The sequence below is a fragment of the Erithacus rubecula genome (genome assembly GCF_903797595.1).
Source record: "Erithacus rubecula genome assembly, chromosome: 13".
Classification (NCBI taxonomy): domain Eukaryota; kingdom Metazoa; phylum Chordata; class Aves; order Passeriformes; family Muscicapidae; genus Erithacus; species Erithacus rubecula.
In genome coordinates, this window is record NC_136665.1 from 11,292,903 (window position 1) to 11,311,856 (window position 18,954).

The window sequence follows — 18,954 nt, forward strand, 5'->3', positions numbered from 1 at the left end:
TACCAAATAACTCCCATTCTCAGTGACCACATTCTTTAATTTTTCAGTAGCTGCAAAGGTTGAGAAATTGTACATGATAGTATAAATATAGGTTACTGAAAACCTTTTCCATTTATTCCTGTCCACAGCCCTTAAGTAAGTCACATTTAAGTTACAAAGAACATTTTGTCCCGCTCCATAAAAAGTGAAGTTCAGCTTCATTCAAGACAAGAGTCTGTACAGGGAGGACTCAATCCTAATGTTCAGTTTGTTGGCAGCCTGCTTCCCCCATAAACAGGAAAAAGATGGTGTAAACCTTAGTCTCTCCCACCAGAAGGTTTTTTGTAATATCCTGGTTTACCCTCTCTCTGTCACCTCATCCCTGGCAGAACTGCAGAGTCAGATATCAGGGATGGTTTGGGAGCTGCTGATCCAACTGCTCCCTGCCCACATTCCCAACAGATACAGCCACCCTTTATTTCCTTCCCAAATGCAGCAGCACATTGGAAGAGAAACCCTAAAGCTCAGGAAACCCAGCAAAAGGTTTCTTTTTCAACACTGGAGGTAATAGTGAAAAAGGCACCTGCACCATACCCTGGGCCACCCAGGGCTGGGGTTTCTCGCTGGCCCTGGAGCATCAGAGTGCCTTTGGTGCCACCGTGGATGGTGAGGATCACCCCAGCATGGAGCTGCCTTCCCTGAGAGCACTGCTGCCAGCCCTGCTGCAGCAACCTGCTCACAGCAGCAGCGTTCTGCTGTGGATGGGATCCCCACACAAGATGGTTCAAAGCCAGCTCTGTCATCTGCTGGCAAACTGAAGCAGAGATCCATCGGTTTCATATAACACACTGCCCCAGACCAGCCAGCCACCAGCACCTTCTGTGCTTCATTTCCCCATCACAACCCCGGTCAGCAGTGATAGGAAACCCCAACTCACTACTGAATGCCCTCCCTCCCCCAACAGCTGGTGGCAAACATGCCTTGGCTCCCCTTTGAGAAGAACCCAGGCTGCCTTGCATTAACAACAGCTTCCAGCAGCAGCCAAGTGGCCAAGAGCAGAGACTTGAGCTACAGGACCTGCTGGCTATCAGCAACACACCCCTGCCCCACCCCACTTCTGCCAGCCAGCCAACAGCACCACAGCTCTCCTTCTCCTATTGCTCCTCCCTTCCAAACTCAGTTGATTACGTGGAAAATGTTTGGGTTTTTCCCCTCATTACCTGGCTAAAATGTTTGAACAGGAAGGGAGGCTGCTACACTCTGCCTGCTGAAATGGGAACTGGCATTTGCTTGCAGGAGCATCCCCACTGTGTGCACAGCTCTTCATTCATTTGATGCCGATTTCCTGCTCTGCCACTCAAGCTGGTAATAATGAAGTCACTTTTTATGATTTTTATTTTTGTGCAAGGGGTTACATTATTTTTTTTTTAAAAAAGGAACTCCTTCTTTATGTGCTCTCAGTTATTTCTTCTGCCTAGCATGTCACCAGTTTGGAGGTAAGGCTGGTAACAATCCTGATTGCTCTGTGAGCCAAAACTGCAGCACTAAAAATCCATTAACATTTCTCCTTAATATTGGGAAAATAACTCTTTTTTTAATTCTGTGCAGGTTCTTTTTGCAATCAATCCATGCTGGAGCTATTAGAGTTGTATTTATCAAGCTTTTTCTCTCACACCAAGAGGGCCAGAAATCTTCCAAAAATGATTGTGCAATTGATGGTTTTCAAGCAGCAATGGTAATGCTGGCTCTAGACCTTTCAGAAAAGCTCAGCAAAGTACATAAGACCCTCAATAAAACTGAGATTGCAACACTTTCAATATATTGATCCCATGGCAATCTGGGGCAACATACAAAGTTCTTGTACGTCTCTGACAATAGTTTTTGCTATTTACATGCCTTACTATTTACATAACACCAGAGAGAGAAGAACTCCCAAGTCCTTACACCTTCACACAGAGCTTTGAGCAGTGCAGAACAGTGATACACATCAGTGTACTGTGTACAGTGACAGTAAATAAGAGATAATCCCCATCTTATTCCTTCAAAAACAAATTGGGCAGATGAAGGAGCAGGAAAAATCTCCATGCCTTAGCTAGAGGGCAAGAATAAAGGTCAGGGCAGACTCCACTATGCACAGGCACCAGGATCTCCTGACATCAGTTAGCTGCCCAGCCAAACTGTTAAAATGGGGGAAAAGAGGCTTCCTTGGAAAAAGCACTGATTTAGGAGTTCATTATCCCTGCCTGGGGGGGGAAGATAGGAAGGTTTTGGGTTTTTGTTGGGTTTTTTTTTTTTTGTTTTTTTTTTTTATTTAGAAGAGCTATTAGTCTGTTATTAGCAGAGATCACCTCTTAATGAAAATGAGAATTGGCTAAATCAGATTCTGTGACAATTAGGCTGCTGTCTGCAAGTTGTTCAGATTCCTGGATCACTTTAAGACAGTTCCTGCAGAGAAAGTGCATTAATCTTATGGGAAGACCAAGAGGTAAAACCTTCCATTTGTTTAATGGAAAAAAGACAGTTGGAGACAGCTATTTTGCTACAGGGTAATTGCATTCCTTGTTTAGAGAAATGAATACCAAGCCACCATTAAGAACCAAATGCTGTTCATGCTAAGGAAGCATGTGGGGTTTTTTTGTTAGAATAAAAGCATGAGGCTGGAAGCAGAAATCCAAATGTCTAAACTAATTGTGATTTGATCAATTTTGAGGAGAGTTATTTCTGTAAGTCAAGGGAGGTATTTATCTGTAGTCAGGCAAAGAGCACCCCTCCCAGCTCATACTCAGGAGATGCCCAGAGATAAATGAGAAGTTGGGGAAGTTTCCTCTTCTCTCATCACAAATTTCTGAGTGAACAGCCCAGGAAAAAAGCTGTACAAGAACCACTCTTCCTGGAAACAAGGGTCTTGCCCCAAAAACAACAAGTTTTATCCCATTTTCCCAGATAATTCTGGAGAAAAAAATGTTATCAACCTGCTGCCAGTCCCTGTGGCAGCCCTACAGCAACAATGCTGTGTTCCCAACCCTGGCCTGGGAACGTGCTCCATCAACTGCAGCTTCTTGTGCCACCACAGGCTGTTGTGGCACCTCTTCCATCTACTTGTGTAGATGTTCAGCCAGGAAGAACTTGTCCAAACTTCCAGGGTATTCTAAGAGGAAGATGAACTTCTTAATTTCTTCTCCTTAATAGACACAGCATGAAATTCATCTCCCCACACCCTCCACGTCTCTCCTTTTTTTCTTCTATATTCATTCACCTACCAACCCTTCTCAGGCATGTACAATTTCATAACACCTGCTGCTGTATTCACAGGAATCAGTTCTAGGAAAATACAATAACCTATTGTTCAACAGAAAATCCATGCTTTGTTCTTCTGGGTTTTTTTCTTTTTAATAAAACCAAAATTACTTTTAAAGGAACAATTTGTTTCAAGCAATTATTTCCAACTGAAATGCTGTAGATAATTATTTGCATAGCAGTGGCCTTTGTGGGACAAAGATATGAGCCAGAACATGTCTGTTACCAAGCAGGTTGGATTCCAAGGGATACAAGAGCATATTTATCACCCCCTGCAAGACTAGTAGATAGTACTGTAGTAGATAGCACTGATGGAAGATTCCTGCTTCACATGAAGATGTGGGAAGAGTTTCTGCATTTAGTAAACAAGTTTTGTGTGCACAAAACTCACTTAAGTTGGCTCTGCAGAACAGCCAGGCTTTGCTAAGGTTTAACTCACATCAATTTTCACAGGATATTAAACACCTCTCAAGGACTGATCCAAGTCCCATCTGATAAGAATGAATGCTGGACTCAGCTTGCAGTGCCAACATCTGGTAGTCCTCATGTTTTCATTAAATACAATACATTCCAGGGGAAAAAAAACAGGGGGGAAGAAAGGAGAAACCCCACAATTTAAGAATCTACAATCAACCTGCCTACACTCACGTCTTTTATGTACCAGAGCCCTTGCTATAATGCATTGTTTGTTCTCATCATTGTTTTGGAAGCCAACAGAGTCACTTTATCTAATCAGCACATCCAAGGGACTCTGTAATGGAAACAGTTCTTAATTTCCACTCAAGCTGTACTGAGAGATTAAAGAAAAAATACTTTAAAAAGTGACTACTTTTTTTTATTAATACCAGTTTCTTTTTTTGTCTCTCCTAGTTTTGTATGAAAATTAAATTCCTGTGCTGTTCTTTTACTGTCATCTGCACCTATGAAATTCAGTGGCCAATATCCATCAACCAGGAGGGGAGAGAAAGAATGCAGCCTGAAAGAGATTTATAATCTCATAACTTTCTGTAAAAATGTGTTTTGAGTAGAAAAGACTCAAGTTATTGCTCCCAGAGAAGAAAAGAGCTGTTGTGCAAGCCAGCTCTAGACCAACTTCACCATTCATTTCACTCTGCATGGTAGGGAAGAGACCTATCCATGGACAGTGCATGCAGAACTGCTGGAAATTAAGCATTCTCTTGGTCTTCTGTTCACAGAGGAGCTTATGCTGTTCTTCTGAAGTAGCCTGTGATTTCCTTTCTTTCATTTAAAAATATCAGGGATGACTCTTTCCTGATTCCAGTGAGGATATGATTTTGTGCATTAAGTTAGGTTTATTAAGAGCTGCTTGAGGGATTTCACAGGCACAAATACCTTTTCCCAAATAAAACCCAAGTATCTTCACTTCTATCCATCTCTTCCAAACAATCCTCTAACAACATCCACACCAAGAAGATCCCTCTTCACTCACTGAACCCTCTCCAGTTCACTTTTCTCAAGCAGTCCCCAGCAAGACTTGAATTTCTAGTGTTAAAAACTAGACAAATGGAGAGAGACTTCCCTTCCTGCAATCCTTCTCATCCTCCCAGGCATTTTCAGAAAGTTTCATCAGTTTATATTTGTAGATGAGCCAGTGGCAGAGGAGCCCCTGGAGTACCTCACCCCCTTGTTTGCACACACACACACAAAACATTCACAGCAATTCTGTGCATGAGAGACAAGAATAGTGCAGAAACCAGCTCCATGAGATTATTATTTCTCAATGGTTCTAGTGCCTGAAATGATGTTATTAAAGTTACATTTTCCAGTCAATCTGGCAATTTCTCTTATTAAGCAGTGTAGAGTGTACTGGGGAGAGTCCAACACTAAGCTAGAATGATGAAATATTGCTGATACACTGATTGTGTTATCTGAAGAAACTAACTTTCAAGAGTACAAATTAAAGAGGAATAAGATACACTTTCAGACTGATCTTTCATGAAAGTTATCCAAGTTAGCAATTGTAATATGGTGAGAAATTACCAATAAAGTCTAACATCATTCCCAAGAAAGAATGCCTCACTAGATACAACTGGATTTATTAATCTAAGCAGTAGGCAGCAGTAAATCCTAGCTGGCAAGGGAATCAATTCTCCCCATTAACTCCATGTAAGCTTCCAAACTCTTAAATATGGAGGTGGATAAGAAATGCAGCCTGCTGAATCCAAACCCTGAGGACTTACCTTCTTTCAAGCACCAAATGCCATGCTAAGTGACTGTGGAGTCAAGTCAAATAAAAAAAGATGGGTCTATTGTGGGTTTTCAATCAAATGAAATTAAATGCTGTCAGTTTATTAAACTTTAGCACTCAAATCACTGGTGCCAACTAAGTCTAGAGGCCACTATTACTTACTTGTCTTAAAACCCTGGAGTTAGTTAAAAAAAGGAAAACTGGTTTTGTTTTAATAAAAACCAGCATGAGTATTTTCACTGCACAGGATTTGGCTCCAAGCTGCCTTCCAACTAGGGCAGCTTGTCAAAAGACTACACCCTAGCAGGAAAAAGCTTTTATTTTTTGATAAATCAATATCAATATTTCAACTATCAATAGTTAAAGCCAAAAACATTATCAATATCCACATTAAAAGATATTTCATCTTGGTGTTTTGCTGGGGTTTTTACTGTCATACCTAATGCTGGGGTTGGACTCAGAGGTCCAGGGAGGAGATGGGGAGACAGGACTGGAGCCATTGGCAGTGCCAAGAACTGGGCACCCTCAAGCACAGCATGGGGGGGAACATGAAGCACAAATCAACAGCTTGGGGGTGACAGAACAGGGAGAAATCAGGACTTCCTTCTTCTGAAATGGAGATCAATTTGCTGCAGTGATAGTGATAGCAAATTCTTGCACCTATCTTGCTTTTTACAAACTCCCTTTTGATCCCTATTATGATTGCTTTAAAAACAGTACTTGTTGTCTTTCATCCTCCAAGATCTTACAAAAGAACTGTTAAATCAAGAGGCTGTTAACTTTCCAGGGAGCAAAGGAGTTTCAGAAGTACAAGGTAGCTCTGTTCTGAAGAGAAGGGGGAAGGCAATCTGGTCTGGTGTGCGAGCCTGGCAGGAGAGCACAGAACTGTTCAGTGCAGAGGCAGAGAGCCACAATTTGAGAAGGAAAGCTATATATGCACCCTATATGTTGGAAAAACACATGCATGTCCTCTCTTTCCACTGAATGCAAAGAATTAACAACCTAGACATTGTGTTACAGAATGTCTTCTCGTGATGGATGGACATCCCTCTCAGAAGCATTTGGCACCCCTTAGGCAATTCAGAGGATGGTTCACAGGAACTAAGCTGTTTGACCTCTATTATGCATGGAGTGAGACTAGATGTTGAAGGCTTAGTCACAACTCAGTCTTACAAAAAAACCCAAAACAAAACAGGTGAAGGTGCCATTTAGGACTAAATTTACTGAAAAGAAATATCACAGTTCAGTGAAAGAGTAATTTTTGCCCATAATAAGTGTTTTCTGCTGTTTTGAGCAGCTCGAAGCTTGAGATCCCACCTCAAATGAAGCAGAAGGATCAATATTACTGCAGCAGAGACAAAAAGCAATGACTGACAGGGTTCCCTGAGCTGCCTTTGTCTGGTGAAAAGATGTTTCATTTCAAACAGAGGAAAACTGGAATGCCCACTCCACAATATATACCTGGATAGAAAGAAAAAAAATAGAGCACGAAGTTTTGAAATAGAAGCAGGAATAATAAAAACTATCATTGGGTATCCTTGTGTTTGTAAATTAGGGGCTTGAGACAACAGTTTTTAATTCTGGGCTTTGCTACAGACAGATAACTTTTCCCAGTTCAACAGTTAAAATGTCAAGAGCAAATCTCTTGTGACAGGCAGTAGACAAAGTAAAGGAAAAACCACTGGATTCACCAGACAGGGAAGATGAGGTGGCAAAAAGACATTGTGGCAACAATCAGCCTCCTAACCTTCACAAAGAGAGACTTAGCTACATTTGCAATGCCTTTTTTAAATTTTACTTCTATAGTACTTTAAAGAGAGTCCTTGTTACAAAAGTAGATTTTGTGCCCCAAACAGTACATGCAAAATTTTAGCACCTTTAAACTTACAGGAATCCAAGTGAAGACCAACTGAAGAGAGGTAAACCAAGCTTAAGGAAATATATTAGAAAACACAGCTCCTTAGGTGAGTTGGGAAAAGCCCCTTCCTACAGCAAATCACATCCTGCTTCCCACTGATCTCATCTGTTTGACATAAGCAACACTTGTACCAGCAAGACAGAACAAGGGGTGGGCAAGGGGAGCCCAGGAGAGCTTTTTCAAGGAAGGTCACCCTGCCACATGTCCAGGTTAGCATCCTCTCTCTGCTCCCAATTACAAGTCTGCTCTGTCTCAGGGAAAAGGCACGGAAAATTAAATGAAGGATCAAATCTGGGAGATTTGCAGTGCCAGTTCAAGAGGTGGCTGAGATTGATACAGGTCCATGTGTGGTATGCATCAATCTCAGTGCCAACAGCAATAAGAAAACCCTTGCAAACCACAGGAAAACAAACATAGCAGAACAAAACAAACCAAACAAAACCACCAGCAAATCAGGCAACAGAAGAGATGCATTTAAGTGCAGTAACATTTAATAAAAGCATGAGTCAGGGATCAAGTGTGAAGTGAGCAAACAGATTGAGGTAAAACTTGTCTCCAACAGCTTTTTGCATCATCTCATGGGCCAGTGCACCAAGGCATTTCATAGCCAGGTTTGCCAGCAATGGAGTGATGCCCCAGCTGGAGCCCCCAGCTCACAGTGCAGCCCCCAAGACTTGGGAACCAATTTTAGCACTGCAAAGACAGCTGGTGCTGCAGAAAGGTGACATCACAGAGGAAGACATTCAATGCAGTAGGTGGCAGATCAGGTGCTTTATCCCAGATTTGCACTGCATTTTGATGCAAAGTGCTTAAAAGCCAGTGGGAGTCAAAAAATAAGGAAGAAGTTCCAGACAGCATTAACTATTTTAGAAGAAGGATTTCTGGCACCCCATTTAGACTTGTTTCCAGCTTATGCATGAAGCTCTGCTAAACCTTACTAAGACTTAATTCCCATAAACGTGATTCTCCCTCAGTGTTCAGCTAAGTAGCAATGTTTCAAAAAAAGTAAATACCAAATTGTGGGAGTTTAATTATTCATTCATGTGATAAAAGCCATTATATATGAATACATACAGATGTTCCCACTTCATGAGTGATCTAAACATATGTAGATTTTAGACTCTAACACACAGACCATCTCTTATGCAATGGAACATGTGTATGCTGGGGCTGCTTTTATCCTAGACTGTGCAGGAGGACTCAAGGGAGCTATGTGAGAGATGGAATAAGCTTATTGCTACAAGACTAAAGGAAGTTCAAGCAAGAGCCTCACCTAAAATGAAAGGAAGGAGGGAAAAGGAGAGAAATTGAAGTCTGGGAATATCAAATTGAGCAGGACAACAAGATGAAATATGAAAGTTTCAAAGCTTCAGTTATTTGATGTTGAAACTGGTGCAGCCTGATCTCATCAAACCAGCTGTTAAAAATTTGCCTGAATTGCCCATTAAATCTTGCTTCCAACAAGATCAGCTCCTGTGTTTGCCCACTTCTTGCTTCCCATTAAGCCTTGACTTGGCTTCAGACTCTGCCAACATCCCAGGCTCCAAACAGGCTGATGTCAAAGATCAGCACAGCACCACTTTGATGAAAGCAAACGTCTGTTCAGTCTGAAGGATGGATAAGACCCTGCTCCAGCAGAGTTATTCATGTATTCCAGCTGTTTTCCATGGCTGCCTTAATGCAAACTGCTGTGCTGGTTTCCAGTTGCTTTATATCACACAGGTGGCACAAATCAGGTGGAGAACCCAGTCTCAACTTCAGCCAGCACAAGAGTTCACAAAAGACATGGAACCTCCTGATTAAATTCAGAACAAAATTCTGCAATCTGTGTTCTGTGGCCCTCTGAAAGGCTCACAAATACGCCTCTTGTGAGTATCTGCAAGCTGAGACAACCTTGAGATTTTCACATGGAAATCCTGCTCTGTGAAGAATTCACACCCCATAGTTTTGTGGATTAATTTTCCCTTGGCCATTTTTGAAACCCAAAACCGTGGCAATCAAAGGATTAGCCAGGAGCTAGGTGTCAGCCACAAGGAGCCTCAGGTTGGGAAATGGGGACACTGGTTAAAACATCACTTGCAATTTCATGAGAGGCCAAACTCTCCCCACCATCACAACAGAGGGACTGGCAGATTCGTGCCTAGGACTGAGGGAAATATCAGTTTTGTATGGCCCTAGGCAGACATCTTCTCCCCTTTGAATAAGGGAAGGGAACCTGCATGAGAAGGGCAGAGGTGCAGGAGCTCTCCTGGGGCGCCCCAAACCTCCCTCTCCCCACATACCACAGCCTGAGGCCAGGCAGGTTTACACCAGAATAAGGCCATACATCTGAAAAGATGCAACATGCACCTGAAAGGCTGCAGCTGGGAGTTTTACAGCTTACAGATGGTAGGAAGTAGCAATGAGCTCAGGAAAATTCAGGTGTAGCTAAAGAGCACAGAGTCTTGAGAAGAGAGAAGATGCATGCAACAGCCTTTCTCCAGGCAGGAGCACAGACCATTAAATATAATGCTTCACATTATGCTTCCAAATACCCACTTAATTTTGATTCAACAAGGCACTTGGGCTAATAAAAATTAAAACCAGCAGGTTCTGTTGAGGAATGGATGTGTGAAAGAGCAGCATGTGCAGGTATATGTAAAATTAACTATGAATACTAAACCTGACTACTTTCCAAGTCTGGGGGAGCCTGGGGAGCACTGAAACCACTTGGATGCCAGCCCTTGGCAAGGTGCTGTGCAAGTGCCCACCCAGCTTCTCACCGCACCAAGGGTCCTCAGGACTGTGGGGGGACATCCTTGCACCAGGTATCTCCCATTCCCACCTCTCAAACCGCCAGATGAAGTCTGGATTCTCCAAGAGCAAATATTGCCAAAAGTTTACCTCTTGCCACTGCTTGCCAGAACCAAAGGCAGCTGCTGCTGATACATTTCCACTAGTTTTGCACAAGTATGGATGTCTGCATCCACACTGCTGCAAGAGAGCTGAGTGTGTGCTCAGGGAGGCAAGAGGGAAGAGACTGTCTCCGTGAACACTGGATACAGCAGGTCCATTTAATGACTAAACACACATGACTGTTTGCTTATAAAACACAGTGTCACATAAATCTGCTAGGAGCTAATTGCCTATTATAGCTCATGATGCTGCTGGAGTCAGCTGCTGAATTATAAAGGATCCTTTAGAGATGTGGGAAAGCCAAGGGAGCTCTGCTCACCCACCTCCACCACAGCTTCCAAACATTTAATTTTCCAGTTCCTGCAAGGTGAACACTTATCTATCCTCTAAGGGATGGGGCCCCTCTGCCAAGCTCACTTGAGCAAGAAAATTTGGGATAAATTGGAATTCAAGGGGGAAGAGGAGTTTCTTTGATTCTTTTATGAAATTATAATTAATAATAACAACAACATTTTCTCTGTTGTCTCAATCCTCTTGTCCAGCCTCACAAACCACAGCACCTATGTCTCCACTGTCTCTCCAGCCAGTCTGGAGCTGGGTGGTATTTGCCACCACCTTGATGGCAGCAGTCAACTTCCATGGCCTGGCTACAGCAGCAAGGAGCAGGGAATGGCAGGGAAAAGATCTACATGCTGCACAGCAAGGACAGGCAAGGGAGCAGTGGACACAGAGTGACACCTGGGTTTGGAGGAAAATAGGAAGCAACAAGTGATGCAGCCTCTGTCTCTGAGCTCTTCTAACTTCACCCTGATTTTAACTCCACAGCTACAAGGTTTACAAGTCACCTGGGCTGCCTGATCTAGATCTGCACATACTTGAGCATCTTCCCACTGATTCCAGGCATATCTCTGTGGCTCTATCCCAGGACTAATGTAATCCATTCCTACCTCACACTCACATCCCCCTGACTCCCCTGCATGACTTCACTGCTGCAGAGGCATCAGCTGAGGCTGAACCTTCAGAGATGGTGCCCCAAGAGCTGCCCTGCTCCTGGGGGCTGGTGGGCTGCAAACTGCATCATCCTGGGAGCAGGAGCAGCAGAGCAGTGGCTCATGTCAGGAAGGAACAGGATCTGTTAACACAGTGGCTTGTATGGGAAATGCATTACATTATTGAAAAAAAACTCTTAGCAAAATGTATACCTTCATCTGATGCCAAGAGTTTAATCTTACCCAAATGGCACCACATTCCACAAAGAAATTATCCTCTATAAATCACTGGGACAGGAGCAGGCCACTTCCCTCACATTTCAGGGTGAATGATTCACTGCAGTAAGGACCCAGCTGTCATGCCCTCAAGGGGAAAGAAGGGGATCTCCACTGAAATCTTATGGAGAAGATTTATTGCTGGGATAACTCCACCATGTGGGCTGGTGGCTCAACAGCAGGGACTGCTGGAAGTCTCCAACCCTGATCATTTGTATGGTCATGCATGTGGCTGCTCAAAGACTGAGAAGCAGATCCATTATTAAGTGGCTATTTGGCTGGACAAGCAGATGTCTGGAGCTGCCCACCTCAGCCTCAGCCTCAGCCTCAGGTGGGAGCTCCCACAGGGCAGGGGCTCAGTGTGTTGGACCTCTGGGCTACTCAGGTACTGAGAGCTCTGAGGAGGGACAGAAGCTGGGAGGGAAGAATTATCTGGAGTCTCAAACAACTTGGCACATGAACTCCAAAACAGAAGCACACACCAGATCAGGGAGCTACATCCCTCCTTTGGGGAAGAGGGAGATTCAATGAAGCAGAAGAATGCAACAAATCCTGTTTTCATCCACACACCTGGCAGCAGGGAGCCAGATCATACCCTTATCAGCACAAGTTCTTGCCTCCCAGGACAAAAGCATGTTTATGCTCTTTGAAACCCCTCCACAGTTCCTCAGCAATGCTGCTCTCCCCAGAGCTGAGCCAGCTCCTAATTCACAGCTTCATTAAGATAAACCACACCAGTGTTGATTATATATTGAGACTGGAGGTTGGAGTACTGCTGGGAAAAAAACCACGACACCTTCCCCCTTGCTAACGTGAACCTGCACAGTAAGAAACAGATCAGTTGTGAGGAATGATGAAGTGGATCATCTCTTCATCTCTCAGCTACACTAAATAATTTACAGGGCCATTTTGGGACCGACATGCAAAGCAGTTAAACAATGATTTAACAAAGAAGTATGAGATTCCATCTTTTCATGGTTTCCAGGTGTTGAGAGCAATTTACTTCACAGCAATTTTAATTTCTAGGCCTTTCTTTTCCCTCCTCCCCACAAAACCTGCAGCTGGCAACTATGCTGGCATCTACAGCAGCTAGGAAACGAATTTTCCTGTGAAGCAAATTCTTCCAGGGTGAATTGAATGAAGGCAGAGCTTATAATTGCACATTACTGAAAACATTTCTGATAAAAAAAAAATGGGGAGATATTTTTATCCACATCTCCAGTTGAAAATTGCTGGGAAAGATGCTTTTGAAAAGCCATCATCTCCAAGCATGTAATTATCAGATCCTTGAACAAAAACACACGGTCAAAGGAAAAAAAAAAATACTTCCATTGAAATAAAAAAATCGGGGGTGGCAATTGTTAGGAATGGAGGGAGAGAGAAATTCTTCATCCTGTGTGATTTTGCATATTTCAAGTTACTAGACTGATTTTTTAAATCCACAGATTAACAAACTTGTCAGCTAAGAACATCAAGCTCAGTTAATAATTTTTGTTGTTGTCATGAACAGACTAATAATAATAATAATAATATAAGAAAAAAATCAGAAGTAGACTGGCAGTCACTGTCACAGAATTTCCTAACGCCCACACAAGCACGTTTGTCTTGAAACTGAATTCTGCCACCTTGAATAGACAGGCATACAATGACCTGGGGGCCCCATCCTATCAAGGCTTAAGACCATGCCTATCCTGATGGGATTACTCACATGCTAAAAATTATGCAGTAGCTGAACCGACAGCTGAAAAGAGCCTTAAATGTTCTTATGCCTGCTAGCATTCCATTGTCAATTGATGAACATTGCTAAATATTTATTTTTGCTCTATTTTTCTTCTCCAGTTCTGCATTAGCACTTCTTTTTGATTATTGTTACTTGTTAGATTTAATTGTTTCTTTTATTTGCAGCACCTACATATGCCTAGGCAAAAAGCAGAGGTGCCCTTCCCTCCAAGTTGTCCAGTACCTTTTTCTGACCTTCTGGGTAAAATTGCATGATTTCAATCCTTGAGTTAGGTGGATAATACCACAAGCACGAAACACTGGCATCTGCACAATCAATTTTAACAGTTCATTTTCAAAAGAAATCAAATCCTACATGCCCTAACATATGCAAACACTTTGGCAGTGCAGTTACCCTTGGCTTCAAAGGATTAATAAAACAGAACAAACATTATAAAGAAAAATTATCCTGGACATAAAGCCAAGAGCAAGACTTACCACATGAAACTCAGTCCCCTTCTATGGGTCAGAGTGAACCTCTTCCAGTGGCAATGAGATTTTATTGAGCAGGGTGGCAGGGAGTTAATGCCTGGGCTGGAAACTGGACTCCAACATTTAATGCTGGAGAGAAAAACTCCATAGCAGTTGTTCAAGTCACACTGTGGACCAACATTTGTATCAACATTTGTATCAAATCACCCTGGCCTTTGCACAGAAAAACATCCTTCTCTTCACAAATCTGTAGTAATAAGATGTGTTTGAACAGAAGCTTTTGAGAGGAAAACTCAGTAATCTCAATACTGAAAGAGAAAAACTTAATTTTAAAAACATGCTTCTATAGGTCATGAAAAGCTGTAGGAATATTACTTTCACCTGTTTTCTTCTATAAAAGAGCAATTTTAGTGGAATGGGTCATCTCTAGAAAAGAGAAAGAATTAATTTTGACTGCACAGATCAGCTCATTTATACTTAAAAGTTTAGTCAACAAAACTTTAGAGACCTGGTTACCAAAGTCCTAAAGCCATCAGGAAGTATCCACAAGAACCTAAGGAGCTTCACAAAGCTGAAGAATCATATGCAATGTTCACCTTAAAAAACCAAACCAAAACAACATGCTACCAGAGTGGGGGCGAGAGAATGACAAATCCATCACCCTCTCTTTCAGTTCTGGAGCTGACTATCTGTGTGTGAGCTGTTAACACCAGATGAGGAGCACTAACTGCAAACCTGGATCTACCACAAATAAAACATGCCCACTCAATTGCTTTCCATATGAGAGTAACATTTCTGGATAGACAGAAAATGCAAGTTGCTATATCTCAGTTTTAGAAATGCTTCTGACACTGTTTCACGTGCTATTTTTGTGAGTATGTTTGGGAAGCAGGATACAGATGATTATGAAGTGTATGCAAAACTGATTGGAAAACCACACACTGAGAAAATTCATCAGTTGTTCAATAATCAGGAGGGAAAGATGTATTAAATGAAGTTCTGTGGGGACCTTCCACCAGTCTGGTATGGCTCCAAGTTTTCACTAAATGACCTGGATGGCTGCAGAGAGATTGATCTTATTAAGTTTACTGACAGCCACAAGGCATGAGGGACTGGAAGCAGGCTGGCAAGTAAATTTTGAACCCAAAATGACTCATTCATGTTTTAAAAGACAGATGTACAATTTTGTAGAGGGGCATGCAAGCTACCAGACCCAGGCAGGAACAATCTAATGAATGAAGGATGGGGAAAAATTATCAAAGTGACAGCAAGGACTCTTCAGATACTGTGGGCTGCAAACCAAATGTAAATCCACAGTGCCATGTCATATGCAAGAAGAGCTAACACTCTGCTACAAGCAAGGTGGGTATAGTCTACAAAATCTGTGAGATCATCCTTTCATTTTACTCAGCAATGATAAAAGCCTTGGCTTGAATGCAGACCCCAGGCTTGGGTACCACAGCTCATCAACAACGATGTGGCCCAGCTGGAGTTCATTCAGGTTGAATCCATGCAGGCTGGATCTGCAAGACCACAACTTCTGAGGCTGGGGGGAGAGATGAGTTGTCTATGCTAAAAACAAGAGGGAGGAGGAAAAAAAGTATTATTACTCTCTTCAGATATTCAGACATGTGATGCACAGAGGGAAAGGAGTAATCTATCATCTGTGTTAGGACAGAATGCAAAGGCACCAAAATTGCAAATAAGCAAAGCTTTTCCTTAATACTTCAGAGTACGGAATTAATTTGAGTTGATGTGGTGTTCCCAGATTGGATATATTAAAATGCAATGTGAATGGATGATATCACAGGTATGGCTGATACTATCTCAAGGCAGAGAAATGGCACAAACTCTCTCTGGCCAGTTTTGGCTCAAGGAAATTAAGATCAATGATTCAGAGCCAGAGATATTTGTCTTGGTACACACACCACAGTTAGTTTTTGTCTTAATCTTTCATTAGGCTGCAACTGAGGCAACGCTGACAAGTGACGTAAGCAGCCTGATGAGCAGGACTTATATTAAATAGCACTATTGTGATGAATTCTTCAATAAGAAAGATAAAATCTTTCTTCCTGAGATTTATCTATGAAGATTTCCTCCTGTCTTATTCTCACTCCTCACATTAGTTTTCTATCCCTTTCAGGCATGTTTTTCTCTATTCTTCCCCCTGTTATTTGGCAAGCAGGGAGAGAACAGGGGAGCTGATCCCCTGAAAACTGAGAGCAGGAAGAGGCAGAGATCTGTTAACAGGTCTCTTGTTCTGGCCATTCCCACCCTGCAATAAAGGGAACATTATGCCAGTCTGGAAAAAGGACAGGAAATGCTGCTCTTCTTGGACTGCAGAGTGTCCATCTCATTCTAAAAGCATGGCTTCTAATGGCAACAAAAAAACCCCACCTAAAACCAAACAGCAAACCCAAACAGAAAAGCACTGAACATCCACACTCATCTACTACCTTTATTCCTCCTTTGCCTTCTATGCAAACTGTACTTTTAAAAATCAAAAATAATTAAGTCACCCAAGTGGATACATCTGAAGAACAAATGGTCTTCTGAAGTTGTCTGTGTTGTCCTCAATTAACATTTGATGTGGGCTGGTTTGGGATGGGATCTTCAGTGGCTCACTTGGAGCAGCATGAAGGAGTTTCAGTGAGTTCTGTTGCTCTGCCCATTGCTGCAATGATCCTTGCAGTAAGAACTACCTGAATTTTGCTAGAACAAAACATAGAGGATGTTCCTGGACTTCAGAAAGGTCATAAAGGATTTCAGGGAAGTCCTCCAACATCTGGACTACAAAGCCTCTTGTGGAAACGTGATCACACTGCTATCAGCAGAGCCACCCACTTTAAATAGAAAATAAACACCACCTCCCATAAAACATCACTACTACTTTATATTTTCCAACCCTTCCATTCTGAAGGACACACAAAATCTATTATTAAAACATCTTCTCAAAAATCTTCTGAAAGCGACTGAAGGAAAGAAATCACCAATACCCTAATGGTGGTGGACCCAAAAAGCACTTCTGAAATGTATGGGTGCTTCTTTGAAACAATCATTTGGTTTTGCCTGTTCCACTAAAAATGCTAAAATGAGTGATAAGATTGTAATTCCATTCATTGCTTCCATTCTGAATTTCCAGAAAGCATTCCCATGAAAGCCATGGGCTTGGTCCTCAGGAGCACCACAAGCATAAGCTGTGAGGGTCTGACACCAGCATAAAAAAGGCTTCCTTACCCACCCAGTGACTGCACCATTCCCTTGTACACAACACAATATTGGCCCAAGATTCTCAAGAGATGTTTGGGGCTGACACCAGGAAAATTTCTTATTTGACCACCCAGCATCCAGACAGCATTACCATTTGCTGCAACACAGCCATGTTGAAGCACCAGATGTTGGAAGAGCTTCACAAATGACCCCCTCTGTGGCTGGTGGAATCAAGGAGACCCCTCCAGCACACTCAGTGTCAGCCACCTCTAAACCAGGACCCAGTTCCTGGCTCAACCCCAAGAGCAGTGTGAGATTCTGCCAAGTTGTCTTTTGATCTTTCCATGGAACAAGTGCATTCTTGCCCTGTTAAGTCACACACCCAGACTCCCTCAGCCTATCAGGACTCAGCAACGTGCCTCTGGCAGCTTCAAATTAAGTCCCCAAAGTGCTTCTTGCTGTGCTGGTACAGTAGGTGGATATTGCCTCCAGTCACTATCCATGGGATTAGGCAACACAGCCTAGCTAAGATGCTTTCCACCTGGTTCATCTTACCCTCAGATTTAGGGAGAGAAAACAATTTTCTGAAGTTAGGTGCATGCTTTGGGGCTTCTTGATGTCAAGGAGAAGATAAAGTCAGTCTCACTACATGACTTGGGGCAGTGCAAAATGATTCAGAAACCATAAATTACCTCTGTATTTCCAACTCCAACATCTTTGCTTCCAGAAGGGAAATGCTTGCATCAGAGCGGAAGACAAGCTCCATGCAGCACATTCAGCGGCAACAAGCAGAGCTACAGCATGCAACAAAGTACCTGAGTATTGCACTCAGCCAGAAATAAAAGAGCCTGGAAAGACTGGGGCTGGAACTTGATGTCTGCCCTTTACAAAGGTGCCCTTCTACACTCATCTACCTACCCTTTTACAGAAATAAAATAGATTTTTTTATACTCCATATAATAGTGAACTGCTCACCTCAGGTATCTGAAACATGGGTTAGGAGATCATTGAAATGGCAGATTTCTAGCAGAAGCTGAAATATTTATTAGTCAAGGTACTACTGGATTATACAGGATGGGGGGGGCAATGGCAGTGATCCCACCACATTCAGCAGAGTCCCTTCTCCCATCTTTCTTCCCAGCCCCTGGATCACCACTGCTGAATGCCCAGACCATTCACACACTGATCCTGGAAAATAAGGAGCGGCATTTAGATTTTGTTTTTTAAAAAGCCAGAACAGCTGTAAAGGCTCTACAGTGTCTGAGGTGCCATAAGAACAGTCCCCGTGACTGCCAATCTTCCAGGTGGAGAAGGAGAAGGCAGCCTGTGCCTTCTCCAGTAGTCACAGGGAGAAATTCTTTATAGAGAAGCAATTATATATTTCACAAATCAAAGCACATAAGTTTACATGCAACGGTCTGGATTTGTAAAGCCACTGAAAGTAGCACGTGAAACTGTCTATGATATTCAAGACGCTTAAAGAAAATCAGATTGAACAAAAGTAAACTACTGGACAAGGGCAAAAAAAAAAAAATACAGACAAGGCTCACTCACCAAAGTCTGACTGCAAATCCTTTTTCAGTCCACAAAGCATGTCTGCTGTTATCTATGAAATCATTCAACTAATGGCAAGAGCCGCTCCGCTGTGTGTCCCTTCCCCGGCAGCGCGGCTGCGGCGCACACGCGGCTCCCGCACCGCCCGCCTGCCACAGCGAGCGCCGACCGGCCGCGGCTCTCCGGACTGCGAGCGCTCAGAAATCTGGCAATCCTGTAGGAAGGAATATCTTTACACGGCTGTTTAACGTGCGGCTCGCCAGTCCTGTGTAGAAATAGGAAAATGAAGGGTATGGGGCTTTTTTTTATGAGGTCCTAAAAATCCCGTGCTAGTTGTCTCGGCTCCACTGGCCATCAGGCATTGCCAAGCAAAAGTTGGAAGCGCAGTGATTAACCGGAACAGCTGCTTGAAGGGG

At 42.8% G+C, this 18,954-nt stretch overlaps 1 protein-coding gene across 1 annotated transcript in view; it reads right to left on the minus strand.

Annotated features, from left to right (window-relative positions):
* The window catches only part of GRIP2 (glutamate receptor interacting protein 2), a 76,159-nt gene extending 57,498 nt beyond the window's left edge, over window positions 1–18,661 (minus strand). Inside the window, exon 1 of the mRNA XM_079317078.1 lies at window positions 18,539–18,661. Coding sequence (XP_079173204.1) covers window positions 18,539–18,578 — 40 coding nt within the window. The 5' untranslated portion in view covers window positions 18,579–18,661. The remainder of the gene's footprint in view (window positions 1–18,538) is intronic.
* Between the last annotated feature and the right edge of the window lie 293 nt (window positions 18,662–18,954).